Raw genomic sequence first — 15932 nt, forward strand, 5'->3', positions numbered from 1 at the left:
TTTTTTTAAGAACATCTTTTAAATATTATATCAATTAATTATTACGTTTTATTACTAGAATGGATCAAGTAAAATATTTCAGAGATAAATGTCAAAAATAGAAGCTGGAAAAAGAAAAGCAACTGCATATGCACAGTATAAACAATGGCTGTGTCCAGTAGATTCAACAGTTCTGGAACCATTGAATACTTTTCTGCTGAACGTCCTCTACGGTAGTGCTGTTTCGGAACATGTTTGGTGTTTTGATTTCACATTTAGTAGCATCTTTCACTTACGCTACCTATCATTAGCTGCAACTGACTAACAATGACTGCTTCCTATTCCAATGCATACATCACTCATTGTTCAGCAGATTAACTATGTAACAGCTACTGATTGAAATACCTTTGCTCAGTTACAACTGTTGACTCTGCTGAACACAGTCAATGTAAACTGCAAAGTATATTTTTTTTATTGAAGAATATATGTTCATTCAATAAAATGTTCAGCACACTGAATTAAAAGTTGATTCAGTCAATTAAGCAATTTTAATTTGCTTTGATCAAACATATAATACAAGTAGGATCAAAATGATATGCTTTATGTAAAAGCTGCAGCTAATTTTGTGTACAGTTATATAACCAAGGTTAACAATTCTTGAAAACTCTGTGATATATACCACATTTATTCTAATAAATAGCATGTAATTATAACTTTTTCATCTTGCAGCTGTGTGTTATATTGATTTATTAGAATAACAGTTGTAACTATTATTGTAATATCAAAGTTTTTCCCTTAAATACTATTTTGCAATATCAAAATTACCTCCAGTGTACTAGATAAATAACACAACTCTATAATATGTTATGGTAATTAGCATTTATTCTAAAAAATGTACATAGTAATCTTGTAAATTTGTATTCCTTTAATTAATATTGTATTCTTTGTTCAATTGCACACAACTGTTATTCAACAGTGACTATTATTTCTATTGTTGGGAATTAGGTACAACTATTAATAGAATAAATCAGGTAACATTTTTCACTTTTATTATTATTTGAACAGTGCAACAGTCAAAACACTCAAAGTTCATTTCAACATATGGTAAAAAATAAATTTTGACAGATCAATCAAAATTTCAGTAGCAATTACAATGCTGAATAGAATGTGCAGTTTTTCATTTTGCAATTAGCTTTATCTTATTCTGATAGACAGCACACTTACTATTAGAGGACACTATATATAAATTTCCATCTTGCAGCTGCACTGCACTGTTTATTAGAATAAATATGGCATCTATTTTCTGTATTTTATGATATCAAAATATATCATCTCGTATAAAACAATACGCATTTTCTTCATAAAATAATCAGCCATTACACTATGTTTATTTCACCACAAACATAGCCAAATAACTATGTTATGCACATTACTGAATTAAATTCTGATATATAACAAACACAGTATATTTAATGCAGTAGCCAAATACATTTTAATGATCATAATCATATACTTTCATGATTGCTAAAATACCACGGAACAAACTGGTATTTGAAAAATAAGTTTTAAGATTCATCTACATACATATATACAGGATTAAATTATGAAATTTGGTATAAAATTAAGATTAATTTTGACATTCAAATAAAAACTACATTGAATCTAGCTTTAATAATTAATTAGCTTACTTAAAAAGCACAGCAAAATTGCTTCTGATTCGAGCTAATTATGTAAAAACATTAACCAACAAAGCATAAAAAAACAAATAATTAATTTAAATCAATTTATAATTCATGAATTTAATGACATTCAAATAATAATAATTAGACTACACATTAATTTTTAAAATATTTTTAATCCCATATTTTCTCAAGCTGTGCAATGATATTTATATTAAAATGTTTTTCAACTTTCACAAATGTTTTTATATGAACAGGTAATTGCAAAAAACTAACACATTTGTCTTTTATTTTCAAACTAAACTAGATTAAAAATATTGACCCTCTATCAGTTTTACATAAATTTACTGTTTAAAATTCATTAACAGTATATTACATAATGTTTGTCGTAACCAGAAATTATTTTGCAATAGCTCAGTGTATAAATATTACATACAAAAAAAGGAATGGGATTTATCATCTCGATCATTGCATTTGACAGTTTCTGAGAGCTTAACATTTCAAAAGACAGTGTAATTTTTTGGGAAACTTACCAGTGCAAAACATTACTAAATAATATAAGAATATACATTTAAATTCAATCTACATGTAACTACTCAAAGACTAAAAGTGTAAAATATTAATAAAATACAATACTTACTAAGAATGGGTAATACAAAATGCCCTTTTATGATGAAATAGTAATTATCAATTGATAGGACAATTATACATTTGTACCTTAGCAATTTTTTTTCATTTTTTTTCTTTTTATCATTTACCAAATATATTTTAACAAATTTAATGGCAGTAGTTTCACTCAAGAAGTATTGTCCGATATGGTCGTCTGACCTTCCAAGCTGGCCTGACACATTCCAAGCATGTCTATTACGATTTCATCTATGGATTTATTGTTACTATCTACAGCGTCCATCACTTGATCTTTGATACATATTCTTAAGAGAACTCTGATGTTTCCGCGAAGGCGCTCCAGTTCAGAGAGGGAGGAGTCTCGATCAATGGAATTCTGCCCCATGTTCTGAAGCACATCGTCCAAGACATCATCAATTAACCTTTGGCCCCATCCAAATTGAGACATTAATTCCGGATCGGCAACAAATAAATATAGTAACTGAGAAAAGTTATCGCGAAGAATATCCAAAGGCATTTTTTCCCTGAATTCATCATTATTCTCTGTGCTGCCCTCTTCATGATTTCTGTTGACTTTATCCAATTCTGAAGTTTCCTCTGATAATGCTACTGCATTATTACTTAATTCTGAACAATTATTTTTGGCTTCAAGTTCGACATTAGGAATTAATTCTTTGTCATTTTGAATATAATTTAGCTTTGTTTGTTTTCTTTTAAAAACAAGTCCAGTTGCTAATGTTCCATTTGGAAGGCGACAGGGATGCTTTCTAAATCCGTGAACATTGTTTTCAACTTTCCCACAAACAGGACATGTAAAAGGATTATGAATGACTAGGTGTTCTTTCAAGTCATGCTGTTCTTGAAAACTTGTATTGCAATGATGACATGACAGCATGTTCTCTGATTTTAATTTAGTTGAATTGTGATTTGTCTGACTACTGCACTCGCGTATTTCTTCACTACTGTGAGTTTCCATATGTGAATTCAGTGATTTTATGTTTTGAAATACTTTTCCACACACTAAACAAGTTAATAACTTCTCTGAGGTATGAAATTCATTATTATGTTTATTAAGAAGTTCATAAGAAGTAAAATATGATCTACAAATTGAACAAAAGGCTTCCTTCTTGCAATAATTCTCGTGTTCTTGGCATGTTTGTAAAGTTAAAAATGGACTATGACAATACTGACAATGAAATAAATTATTCATATTATCGAGGTTGAAGTCTCCGGATTCCGTGCCGTGGACTTTCTGGCAACTTTTCTCATGCCACTTTAAATCACTAACTGAAGAAAAATCCAATGAGCAATACTGACAATGTAATTTAGGTTGTGGTACTTTGCATCTTAAACGTTCTTTATGAAGTCTATATTTCTTTTTAGAAGGAAATTGTTTCTTACAATGTTCGCATGTTAATTGAAATCTACAGCGATAACGAACATGAAATGTGTGAAGACGTTTTGTTCTGAAACTTCGTTTACAAACTTTACATGTAAAGTTCACCTTTTTTCGCCTCTGCCCTTCTTCATACTTTTCTGGTTGTAAATCATTAACTTTTTGTTCAGTTTCCGTCTTTGAATTATCTTTTACATCAGTAAATTTTTCAGTTAAAGATTGTTTTAAATTATCGGTATTGTCATTGCTACAACTTGTATCTTTTAACTGTACCTTATGTCTACGTAAGTGGCCTAATAAATGAGTTTCTATTCTTTTCTGGCGAATTATGACTTTTGAACAAATTTCACAATAATATGGCTCATTTGTGACAGTTTCTGCTGGATCTGCATTTTGAAAATTAAAATGATTCAAACGATGAGGGATAAAATTTCTCAAGGAATCAAATGATTGGTTACAAGCAGAACAAATTAAAATTTTAGGAGTTTTCTTCTTGTCATGGGTAAAAGCTAATTTTGCATTTTCCCCCAATTTACTTTGCATCAAATTATCTTTATGTAGTTTTGATTTTTTGTGGCGTCTTAATGCAGACACTTTTCTGAAATGATTTAGGTTACATAATTCACAAGAATATATTCCTCTTTTCGAGTTATTTAAATCATCTATACTCTGTGATTGAAAATGCAAAGTTTGTTCATCCTTTGTTTCATTTTCATCTTCCTCCTCTTCATCTTCATCCTCAAGCTTTGGTTCTATTTCTGAATTTGATGCTTTATCAATTTTAATAATCAGATTACTTTTTGGAATAGCTCTGTGTTTTCTTTTGATATGTTGGGAAATCATGGATTTATTTGAGAATTTTTGATTACAGGCACCACACTGAAAAGTTAAGCATTCATTGTGGGTTTCTTGATGATGACGAATCAAAAAACTTAAGCGTGAGAATTTTTTAAAACAAAAAGTACATGAATGCAATTCCGATGCCTTATCTTCACCTAATACATTTTTCTTATTGGAAACAGCAACATTAATACTTGTACTACTAAAATTTCGTACTTGGAAGATTGAGGTGGAAATTCTTGTTTAATTTTTTGCTTTCCTTTAGTGCAATTTTCAATATTTTCTGTCTTTATATCAGATTCTGTTAAGTGGACTTTCCTCATGTGAGCTAATTTTTTAGCTTCCGAAACAAAGTGAATATTGCAACTTGAACATGTTGTATTTTCCAAAAATTCTTTTACAGCTGATGGATAATCCTGCATATGAAGTTGTACATGATTTTTTCTTGATCCAACATATGAAAATTTCTTTCCACAAAATGGACACTGGCAGTAATTTATACGACTCTTCATCAATTTTCCCCAATGGTTGGTTTTCTTCTGATGGCAGTAGAGCATATATGCAGAACGAAAAACGGTCTGACAAACAGGACATTTAACGAAACATTTTTCTCCTGCAGTGGAATGTATACGTAGATGATTGTTCCATGTATATGAATTAAAAAATTTTTTGTTACAAATACAACATATTAAAGTTCCATATTTATTCATAACATCCACTTGCCGTTTTCTTTGTTTTGAGTGCGTATTTGCAATTTTCCAATATTTTCTAATAATTTTTCTACCTACATTAGCATTTGTATTTTCAATATTTGGACATTTTTCTTCTACAATATTGTCAATTACACTAGTTTCATCTTTTTGACTTTCATTTGATAGAGATTTTACTGGAGGCATGGTTTTTCTAGCACTTCTAGGTATGCACGGTACTTTACGCATAAGATGATCTCTCAAACGGTATGGATAGCGAAAAAGATGACCACATCTTTTGCATTTATAACCACGAACAGTTCTAAATTTTTCTAGATATGGAGTTTTAAATTTTTTCTGAGAGATGTTTGGCATTTTACCATCTCTGAGTCTGAAACAGTTTGTTTGTGAAATGTGCTTTTCATACCACTGAAAAGATGCAAACTGCATGCCACATATCTCACAGTTAACTATGTCATCATTTTTCTTAACAGCACTTTGGTCTTCTAATTCAACTGGAGAAGCAGTGGTCTTTTGACTTGTGGATTCTCCACTTTTTGTTCCCATAAGAGTACAAGGTATTTTGCGTTTTTCGTGACTAATTAAAAGATGAAGATGCTTAAAAACTCTTCCACATTTCCCACAGATAAATGGCGGCGGACGACAGAACTTTTTCCTACGAACATGCATTGCATACTGTAATCGAGACCTAAATTTCAAGCCACATATATTACAGCTTTTCCTGGAATTAATATTTGTGTTGTTCACTGAAAAATCTTTCTTTTCAAAAGGTTTATTACTTTCTGTACTATTCTGGCTCAAAGTTGCTTTTCGACAAAATGCTCGCCAACATTTTAGATGATGTCTACGATATGCAAATATACATTCAAAATATCCACCACAATAATTGCACTGATGTGATTCTTTACTAGATGATGGATATAATTTATCATTTTCATGGTTAGAATTAGAATTACGAATTTCGCAATTTTTATTTTCACAGGAACATTTGTTTTCTTGTTCATTGTGCAATTCTTTTGTCAACTCCATATTAGATTGTTCTGATTCCATTTTAACCAAGCCATCGCCATCACTGACAACAGCAATAGTCTCGGCATTTTGAAGCTCTATGCCACTTTCCATATCTGTAAAGAAAGAATACAAATCACATTAAAATTTACATAAAATACATTTTATAATTTGATTAATCTATATATATAAAAACGAATGTATGTCTGTCTGTGTGTCTGTGTGTGTGTTTGTCCTTCATGCATTACCACACCATTTATCCGATTGCCATGAAACTTTGGGAAGTTGTTTAATACACTCCCGCAAAGGTTTCTGGCATATGTAAAGACCACCATTTTCCCCCCTTTCAAAAATATATTTATATATGGATTAAGGCTTTTATGTCCAACAGATGGCGCTAACTTCCGACAACCTAAGTTTGCTTTTCTGTGAGGCATTATGCTTTTCTGTGAGAATGGACTGAAGCAGATCATTTTCTATCTATCAATATAAATAAAATATAACGTTCGTTTGTTCCTACCGATTCCTTTGAAATTTTGACACAACGTTGCATTCGAATACGCACGTGTTTTTATATAATATACATGTCAAAATTCCCCCCACTGGGGGGAGATGGACAGGATTATGGCTTACCGTGAAGAACTTGGCTTCTATTATACTATTTTAGATGCGGTTTTTCTTGCGTTTTAATAGGTTACGTCAACAGAATATACACTAAAAAGGGATTTTTCAATATTCCTCAGCAGGGAGAGGGACAGGATTAAGGCTTACTGTGAAGAACTTTGCTTTTATTATACTATTTTAGATGTGTTTTTGATTGCGTTTTAATAGGGTACAGTACATCAAGAGAATGTACTGTACACTAAGAAGGGATTTTTTGAAATTCACCCCACGGGGAAAATGTTATACATTTATAATAGATACATTTTGAGCCACAACAACGCGTGGCCGGGTCAGCTAGTCTAAATATAAAATCTTTATTGCAAAATATTAATTATAATGAGATAACTGAATTATTTAATTACAATCAAACTTAATATCTATTCTACAATTTCTATATTATGAATTTGTCTGAGAAATGTTAAAAATACAGTGGTATCTTGACTTATGAGTGTCCCAACTTATGAGTTTTTCGAGATACATGCTATCTCTTGGCTGAGTTTTTGCTTTGAGTTGAGAGCTAAAATTCAGGTTATGAGTCTGCTTCAGATACCTTATTGCTAGTTGGTGCAGTGAACAACACAGCAAACCATAGATAAAGAAAAAGATGATGGAAACTGCTGTAATTTTGTCATTTTTGTTACTCTTCCAATGTCTGACAGACTAGTTTATAGAAAAACACGTAATTGAGTGATATAGGCATTAGTTCACTTCCATTTTGTGTGTAGCACCATCATCTCTCATTTCTCAATTTTTACATCTTTTCTTTCTTTATCTATTCAGTGAATGCTGCAACTTCCAGAAAACTAGTTTATTGCAGTACATTATATTGTGTTTTTATACAATATTCATTATTTATAAATACATTTTTCTTATTTAAAAACATGTAAGAAAAAATTGCAATGTTTTGGGGGTCAGAAAAGAATTAATGGCATTTCAATTCATTTCAATGGGGAAAATTGATTTGACATACAAGTAATTTGAGTTACGAGTTCCATCATGGAACAAATTAAACTCTTAAGTCAAGGCACCACCGTACATTTTTTTCACATTTTAAAATATCCCTATTTAATAAAGTTTAGGATTTAATAGAATTAAATAGGATTCAAGAAAAGGATCCACAACAAGATGCATCTCCCTACTGTATATCTATAACATATGAGCACTCTATGCAGTCCCTGTATCAACAAATTGGGACTTACACTAACACAAAAATAGCCCACAGACATAAGCCGGATACATTCAGCATGTTAAGAAACGAGAAGGATCGGGCAGAAATTGAAAGAATGCTGGGAGTATATAAAATTCTGCTAAGAGATAGCAGATTTGATAGGGACCTCGTATATGTAGGATCTACAAAAAGATCACTCAAACAATCCCTCCGTGAGCACAAAATGGACATTAAAAAAAAGAAAAGCAATAACGCCTTAGCGATATACATCAATGAAAATGGCGTTACACCTAATCTACACCAAGCAGCAATGATCTGACAAACACGGCATATAAACCAACTGCGAAGACTGGAGGTGTTAGACCTCCAAACTTTGCAGTTGGTTTATATGCTTTTAAAGCAGACTGCAAAGGCCTGTCAATCAATTTTAAAGAAGAAAAACAACTATCGAGAACATGGCAGGCTATTTATGACAAGACGCTATAACATCCAGCACAGGTGCACGTCTTTTAGAGTTTTAAATGTTCAAATTTTAAAAAATAAATTTTGAAGATAGAAACATTGGAGACTGGAATGTCTAAAAATTGGAATCAAACTTGTATCACCAGAAAAAATTTTATAGAACACCTGAAGACCCTAGAAATAGGTCAAAAACCTTAGTGTTATGTTCTAAGTATCATCTGCAAAGCTATACAAGGTTAATATGACATAATTGCTGCCATCAGCAAGAAAATGTTGAAAGTGCAGTAAAACTGAATGAAGTATTAACGAAACTCACACATTAACATTCCAGCATCACAAAACATTTTATTTACAACTAATATTTCTGGTTACCTTGAAATCTGAAGACATAGGGAATAACCTGATAGTCTTTCAAGACCAACAGGTTATTCCCTATGTCTTCAGCATTTCAAGATAGTCAAGAACTTACTTCTAACTCAAAACCAAAAACAGTGTATAATTCGACAAAAAACTTCCTTCACTAACATTTTCGAACCCAACGATTCTTCTTCAGGTGAAAACAGACAAAATAAACAACATTCGATGGAACAAATCATTTTTGAACGAATTCTGCAATCGAATTTCCGTGGAAGCCCATGCAATCTTCATCATCGTTTGCACCTGCACTGTTGAGTCCTTGCCTTGTCATGTATCATAAGAGATATAGGTTGGCTCCACGAAAAGATCGTTAGGAGTGAGAAAGAAAGAACATAAAGCTGACATCCTCCACAAGAGGCCTACTACAGCATTGGAACAATATGCCACAGACCCTGATATACAACCATTATTCAATGAGGCCAGGATAATATACACCATGCAGCAGCCACTCCATTTGTGGTGGATAGAAGCAATTTAACATAAAACAGACAAAAATGAAAATTGTATCAATAGTAAAGTTGAAATATCCTTATCAATAGCGTGGCACTCTCATATATGTAACATGACAAGGCAAGGGTTATATTCAACAGCGCAGACGCAAACAATAACGAAGATCACACAAGCTTCCACAGAAATTTGATTGCAGAATTCATTCAAAAAAATGATTCGTTCCATTGAATGTTGTTTTATTTTGTAATTTCATTCATCCGATGGCTTTTTTATGTTTAATAATTTTATTGTTTTATTTTGTCAGTTTTCACCTGAAGAAGAACCGTTGGGTTCGAAAATGTTAGTGAAGGACCTTTTTGGTCAAATTATACACCGTTTTTGGTTTCGAGTTAGAAGTAAGTTTTATATTGTATGGTGTGTTCCTTTGTGGTTTTGTTTATAGTCAAGAACATTCACTGGAAACAAAACTGTTGCAATGCTAGAATTTTAAGGTGCAAGTTTCATTTAGAAAATGTTTCAGATGAAAGTTTTCATTATTCAAACTTATAACATTTAAAGGGAAATAATATTAAAGACGAACAATTGCCAAATTATATCAGATTATATCCCTATTATTATTATTAATAGAATGCTAAGTAATTTGGCACTGGAGGCAAGCTTTAGGCACCATTTCTTGTTATATTTAATAATTATAATTAAATTAATATTTTAATAATTAATTTAGAAGGCTGTGGAAAAAAAGAATTGGGACTCAAACCTTCAACTCCCACTTACCACGCAGTCTCATTGCCAGTTACACCACTACCTAAACCTTCATCAGATCTTTGCTTCCAGAACTTATTTAGATATATTAGAGTATGATTATATCTAAATTAATAAGTTCTGACAGTGAGGATTGAATGACGGTCCAGGTAGTGTAACTGACAATAAGACTGCATGATTCTTTTCTAATGCCTGCCTCTAGTGACAAATTACTTAGCATTTAAAATTAACAATAGTAGTAGTAATATAGTTTGATATAATTTGGTACTCATTTAGCTTTAATATATAACAATGTTGGTAACTTTAAACATTGTAAATGGAAATTTAGTTAAAACTAGAGCTTGTCTAATACACTCAGCCACAGTGAATAAATAATAACAAATGATGAATAATTACAGATTAATAAAAAAATTGTTTTTGTCTAAACTTTCTGAAATTGTTATTCTTTGATATTTTGACACAAACAATTATTATGCCCACAATAACAGTGGTAAACTAAAACATTGTCCTTGTCATCTCTGCTAGTAAGTGCATGGTCCATGTAAACTACATTAGCATCATACCCACTTGCATTTTTGTCACTGTATAGCAATTATTCAACTAACAACTCTAATCTAAAGCAAGTTTTCATATGAGAGTCATTAATAATGAAATACAACTCTATTAACAATCCTATGGTTTACAAGCCAGATAACTGGATGATTATACAGTTTCTATGTCAATACTGGTGTAATTTAGTAATAAATAAATGTGAACATAAAAAAATCCAGCAAATAAAGTATGTATTTAAACAAAACAAACACTTTCTTTTAAATGGTCACAGATAGAAACAAGTATGTATTCTAAAAATAAAATACTACTACAAATTTAAAAATTGAAAGTTTTTGTGAAATGCACACATGCACAGTGCAGCATTAACATCTTGTTTCAATGAACATATTACAACACACAACAAATTAAACTATAAAAGATGTTACAATATATAATAAATAAAACATAGGCATACTAATACTAAGACTTATGTGAGGTCATATAATGCTTGCTACACAGTTGAAATATGAACATATATTTTGACTGCAAGGCAACAAATATCTTGGATTATAATTAATTGCCATACTCTTTTTGAAGGCCTTGAATATTTCAATCTGTTCAAGATATTTCAGATGGGCTGGGTCATCAGAGTAATGTAAGATACAAGCCTTAACAAATTCAACTTGAATATCATTATCGGCAGCAAAACTAGCCAGTGCCATTGTGGAAGGACCCTTCAAATTATATACTGATATTCCTTAATCCTCATGTTTAGGCATCTAGCCATGGCTCCAATATACTTTGCATGGATGGTTCACTCTGAGATCTTGTACAGGGATAGTGTAGATGGCCAAGCAAGCAATTTCTCTCTCTTTTGGGTCTTTATCATTTTTGATGTTCAAAAAAGTGGTGAGAGATCCTGTGTATGCGATTTTATCAAGTCGTATAGGAAAACTGTCATGAAGTTATGCAAAACATCTTCAAAGCTAGTGTCTCCTTCCTTGCTGCTCTCTTGGATTATTCCCTGCTTCCATTTACAGGATATGCTTACCATTTGAATGTTCTTTATTGCAGGAACTTGTACCTGAAAAAAGTGATAAGATTTGCTAAGACATGGAGATAGCCTTATTTAACAACATTTGGAGAATTGTTTCAACAACTGAAACTTCATGTCCAAGATCAATGTCAGCATTGTCTCATTGACTGACTATTAAATAGAGACGAAAAACAACCCGAAAAAAATATCAAATGGCTTTCATCTTTCCCAATCCATAACAAACATCAAACACAACAAATGTTATTTGTTAGGACAACATTCAACCTCATCCACAGCTTATTGAGGCCATTAAATTAGGTCCTTCTTATGATCCTCCTCCACCCCTCAATCCCATCAGGATTATAACAGATGACATCAGGATTATAACAGATGTTGAGTCATCTGTTATAATCCTGATAGTGCATCAAAGGTCTGAACTAGTGATGTGATGATACCAAAATTTCTTCTGATTTTGATCCTTCCAAAAACTCCTGATTCCAATTCTTTTGAATATTTTTTAAAGTTTATTTTTGTTTCAAAAAATTAATGATTTACACTATGAGCATAGTACATTCATTAATTAATAAACATCAAGCTTAGGAATACAAAATGATTAATTCTGGATCCCAATCTTTCAGAAAAAACCAGAAAATTCTCCATTTATATGTGGATATGCATGCTTTTATTATGTACTACAAAGCAAATTTGTGATCTTATTTCAGATACATTAATATTGCAAGAATACCCCCAAAGAAATTACAACTAATGAATTCCCTTTTACTCAGATCTATCCCACTGAATCACAGTTGCCATCTTTGGAAACTGCTTTGTTCGCCAATGTGATGACCAGAGGAAGGGGGCAATTGGCATGCTTCTTAAATGCTTTAATTCCATCATATTTAACACTAAATGATGTTCAGCAAATGATTCAATGAGTCAAACAAATATCATTACAAGTTAACCAAGTTTTGAATTCATTCACTTCAGCTAGGTTTTCCTAAATGTACAATTGTGTAAACTTTTTTGAGGAAAGAAGAATTGTTAATGTTTTCCCTTGTTTTATACAAATAAAGACACCTTTAGTCCTATTACAGTAGAGCGTCATGTATCCAAAAGCCGGTCAACCGAAAGCTTTCCAGTCGGACTGTGTCGTGCTGAATCAAACGTTTTTGATACTAGATTAACTTCTAAAGTATAATTTTTTTCGTTTTTATATTTTTCAATATATTTATTTTGTTTGTACAAAATAAAGAAATAATTTTTAACGATACAATAGCCTCGATTATTATTATAAAAATTTTCGTTAGGCTTAAAATCGACGAAAATTCAACACGAAGCGATACACAACGGAGAAAAATTTCAACATCGGACAGGTTAATATATTTTTTCGTACATAATCAGTTATTCGAACAACCCCAGTCCCCAATTGATTCAGATAACGCGCTCTATTGTATTATAACAAACTTAACTTCCTCTTTCTTTAAATGATATAAAGAGAGTTAGCTCTATCCTCACATTTTCTTTGTAGATTTTGGCACTGACTGAATACAGCACCCCCTCAAGTTTTCCCTGGTTTTTGCTTACAAATTAAATACTATCTACAACACACACAATCTCTCTCTCTCTCTCAGGCCAAAAACCAAAGAAAACTTGAATCTCTGAACAACAGTTCTAGCACATTCTTAAATTGCTTTTTGACCGCTCAAAGCTTGCTCTAGGCAGAGCTTTGGTCAGGATGTCTGCCATCTGAATATTGCTTTGGCAATATCTGATCTCAAATTTTCCTTCATGAAATTTTTCCTGAACAAAGTAATATCTAATGTCCAGATGCTTTGTCCTCCTCAAGAATTCTGGATTTTTAGCTAGACATATGGCACTTTGGTTACTACATGTAATATAGGTTTTACTGTAATTGAGTCCCAGGTCAACAATTAGGCATTTGAACTAGAGAAGTTCTTTCGTAGATTCACTTGCAGCTATTAGTTCTGCTTTGGTTGAGGACAGCAAAACTGTAGCTTGCTTTCCGCTGCCCCAATCCACTGTATTCCCCAGTACTTTAACTACAAATCCAGTAGTGGATTTTTGATCGTCTAGATCGCCCACATGATCAGAATCACTAAATATCTCAAGTAATTCACTTCCATTGGCCAACAACACCAATCTATGGTCCACAGTTCCCTTTAGCTAAAAAAAAACACATTTAACGGCAGTCTAAAGTACTGAACGTGGATGCTCACAAAACTGACTTCATTTATTCACTGAAAAAGGCCTGGTACAAAACATGTTGCGAGATAAAGTAGTGCACCAATTGCTTCTCTATAAGGTACATGCACTTGTTGTTGTTCTTTTTTGTATATTTCTTTTTCTTCCATGGTTGTACTGATTGATTTTCTGACTGATTAAATTTGTGTAAGATCCTTTCAATGTAGCTAGTTTGTTTCAATATAATTTTGTCATTTTTTATGTGTATTTCAGTTCCCAGAAAATGCTTGAGTATTCCTTCTACTATTTCAAATTCTGACTTCAATTCTAAAAGATTCTGTACTTCCTCTGCAATCAATCCACCATCTACATATAATACTAACACCATTAGACTTTTCTGTTCCTTTGATATACAAACAAGGATCTGCTTGGTTTAACCTATATCCTCTTTTAATTAGAAAAGTCTGTATTTTTTCATTCCAACACCAAATTGCTTGTTTTAGAACTTATAAACTCTTATTCAATTTGAAAAACTCTCCCAGTTCCATCATCAAAACATTCTAGTTGACTCATATAAATTTCTTCCCTCAGATCTCCATTCAGGAAGGCTGTGTTCACATCAAACTGCCTTAACAAGAAACCTTGATTTATTGCTATTGAAAGTACAGTTCTTGTTATCTCAAACCTTGCCACTGGTGAGAATATTTCTGTATAATCTACCCCTTGTTTTTATGTACAGTCAAACCTGTTTTTATGCCCTTGCCACTAATTGAGCTTTATATCTCTCAGCTGATTCATCTGGTCTTTTTTTAATTTTAAAAATCCATTTACTGTCAATAGTTTTCCTGTCTTTTGGTAAAGTCCTCAACTCCCAGATCTTGTTCTTTATTAGAGCACAAAATTCTTCTTTCATTGCTGCTAACCAATTATCTCTTTCATTTGATTGTACTGCTTCAAACACTGTAAATGGTTATGCAATCTCAGCTATGTTTGCACTTGACAGCTCATTTCATTGAAATGGTTTTACACACTTCAAAGTTACTCTATTTCTCAATTTTGCTTTGTAGTTTTCCTTATTTGTTATATTTTCTTTTTCTAGTTATATTTGCACTTGTACTTCAGTTTTGGGTTCTTCACTAGGGAACAAGGGTAAATTATTTATTTCATTTTTATCTATATCCATTTTCAATTTGGTAGTTGCTGTTAATTCCCTGTCAAAGACATCTCTGAAGATTCCAACTTTCCTCCAACCAGAACTCTATATCCTTTTATATTTTGATCATAGCCTACAAAGATTCCTTTTTTGGCTTTAACCATCTTTGGATCTAACTTTTGTCTTCCAACTTCAGGAATATGTATGAAACATCCGGAGCCAAATACATGTAAATGATTAATGCGAACTCTCTTTCCTGTTAATACTTTAATTGGGGATCTGTCTGTGGTGTTGCTTTTTCCTGTCAAATTGATGACATGAAATGCTTTATGTATTGCTTCTGCCCACAGGTTCTTGTCAAGTCCTCTTGCATACAGCATGGATCTTGTTAGCTCAACTACGTTCTATTATCTTATTCTATTTTTCCATTTTGTTCAGGAGAATAACCTACTGTTGTCTGATGGCAGATGCCCTTACACTCTAAATAACTGGACAATTTTTGATTTACAAACTTACATCCTTGATCAGTACAAATGGCTTTCACTGTTTTTCCTGTTTGATTCTCTATTTATGCTATGAAGTTCTTTACTTGGTCAGGTGCTTCTTCTTCTGCCTTTAGTGTTTTTACAGGTCAATAATTTGAAAAATCATCTCTGTATAGGATGTAGTATTTGGAGCCACCAATAGAACAAATTTTCATTGGTTCTCCAATATCCACATGAATTAATTCTCTTATTTCTTGAGTGACTGTTTTACTTTTACTGAAAGGTAACCTTTGAGCTTTTCCCATCATGCAGCCTTTACAAATATTATCCTCACATTCATTAGTTACCTCAATTTCCATTTGTT

At 32.1% G+C, this 15932-nt stretch overlaps 1 protein-coding gene across 1 annotated transcript in view; it reads right to left on the reverse strand.

The window, feature by feature from the left end:
- Window positions 1-1331: 1331 nt before the first annotated feature.
- Window positions 1332-15932, reverse strand: part of LOC136974064 (zinc finger protein 721-like) — a 33765-nt gene continuing 19164 nt past the window's right edge. Inside the window, 2 exon segments of the mRNA XM_067268832.1 lie at window positions 1332-4680; window positions 4683-6355. Coding sequence (XP_067124933.1) covers window positions 2455-4680; window positions 4683-6353 — 3897 coding nt within the window. The 5' untranslated portion in view covers window positions 6354-6355 and the 3' untranslated portion in view covers window positions 1332-2454.

Source organism: Centruroides vittatus, unplaced genomic scaffold, assembly GCF_030686945.1.
Source record: "Centruroides vittatus isolate TY-2023 unplaced genomic scaffold, ASM3068694v2 contig_341, whole genome shotgun sequence".
Lineage (NCBI taxonomy): Eukaryota > Metazoa > Arthropoda > Arachnida > Scorpiones > Buthidae > Centruroides > Centruroides vittatus.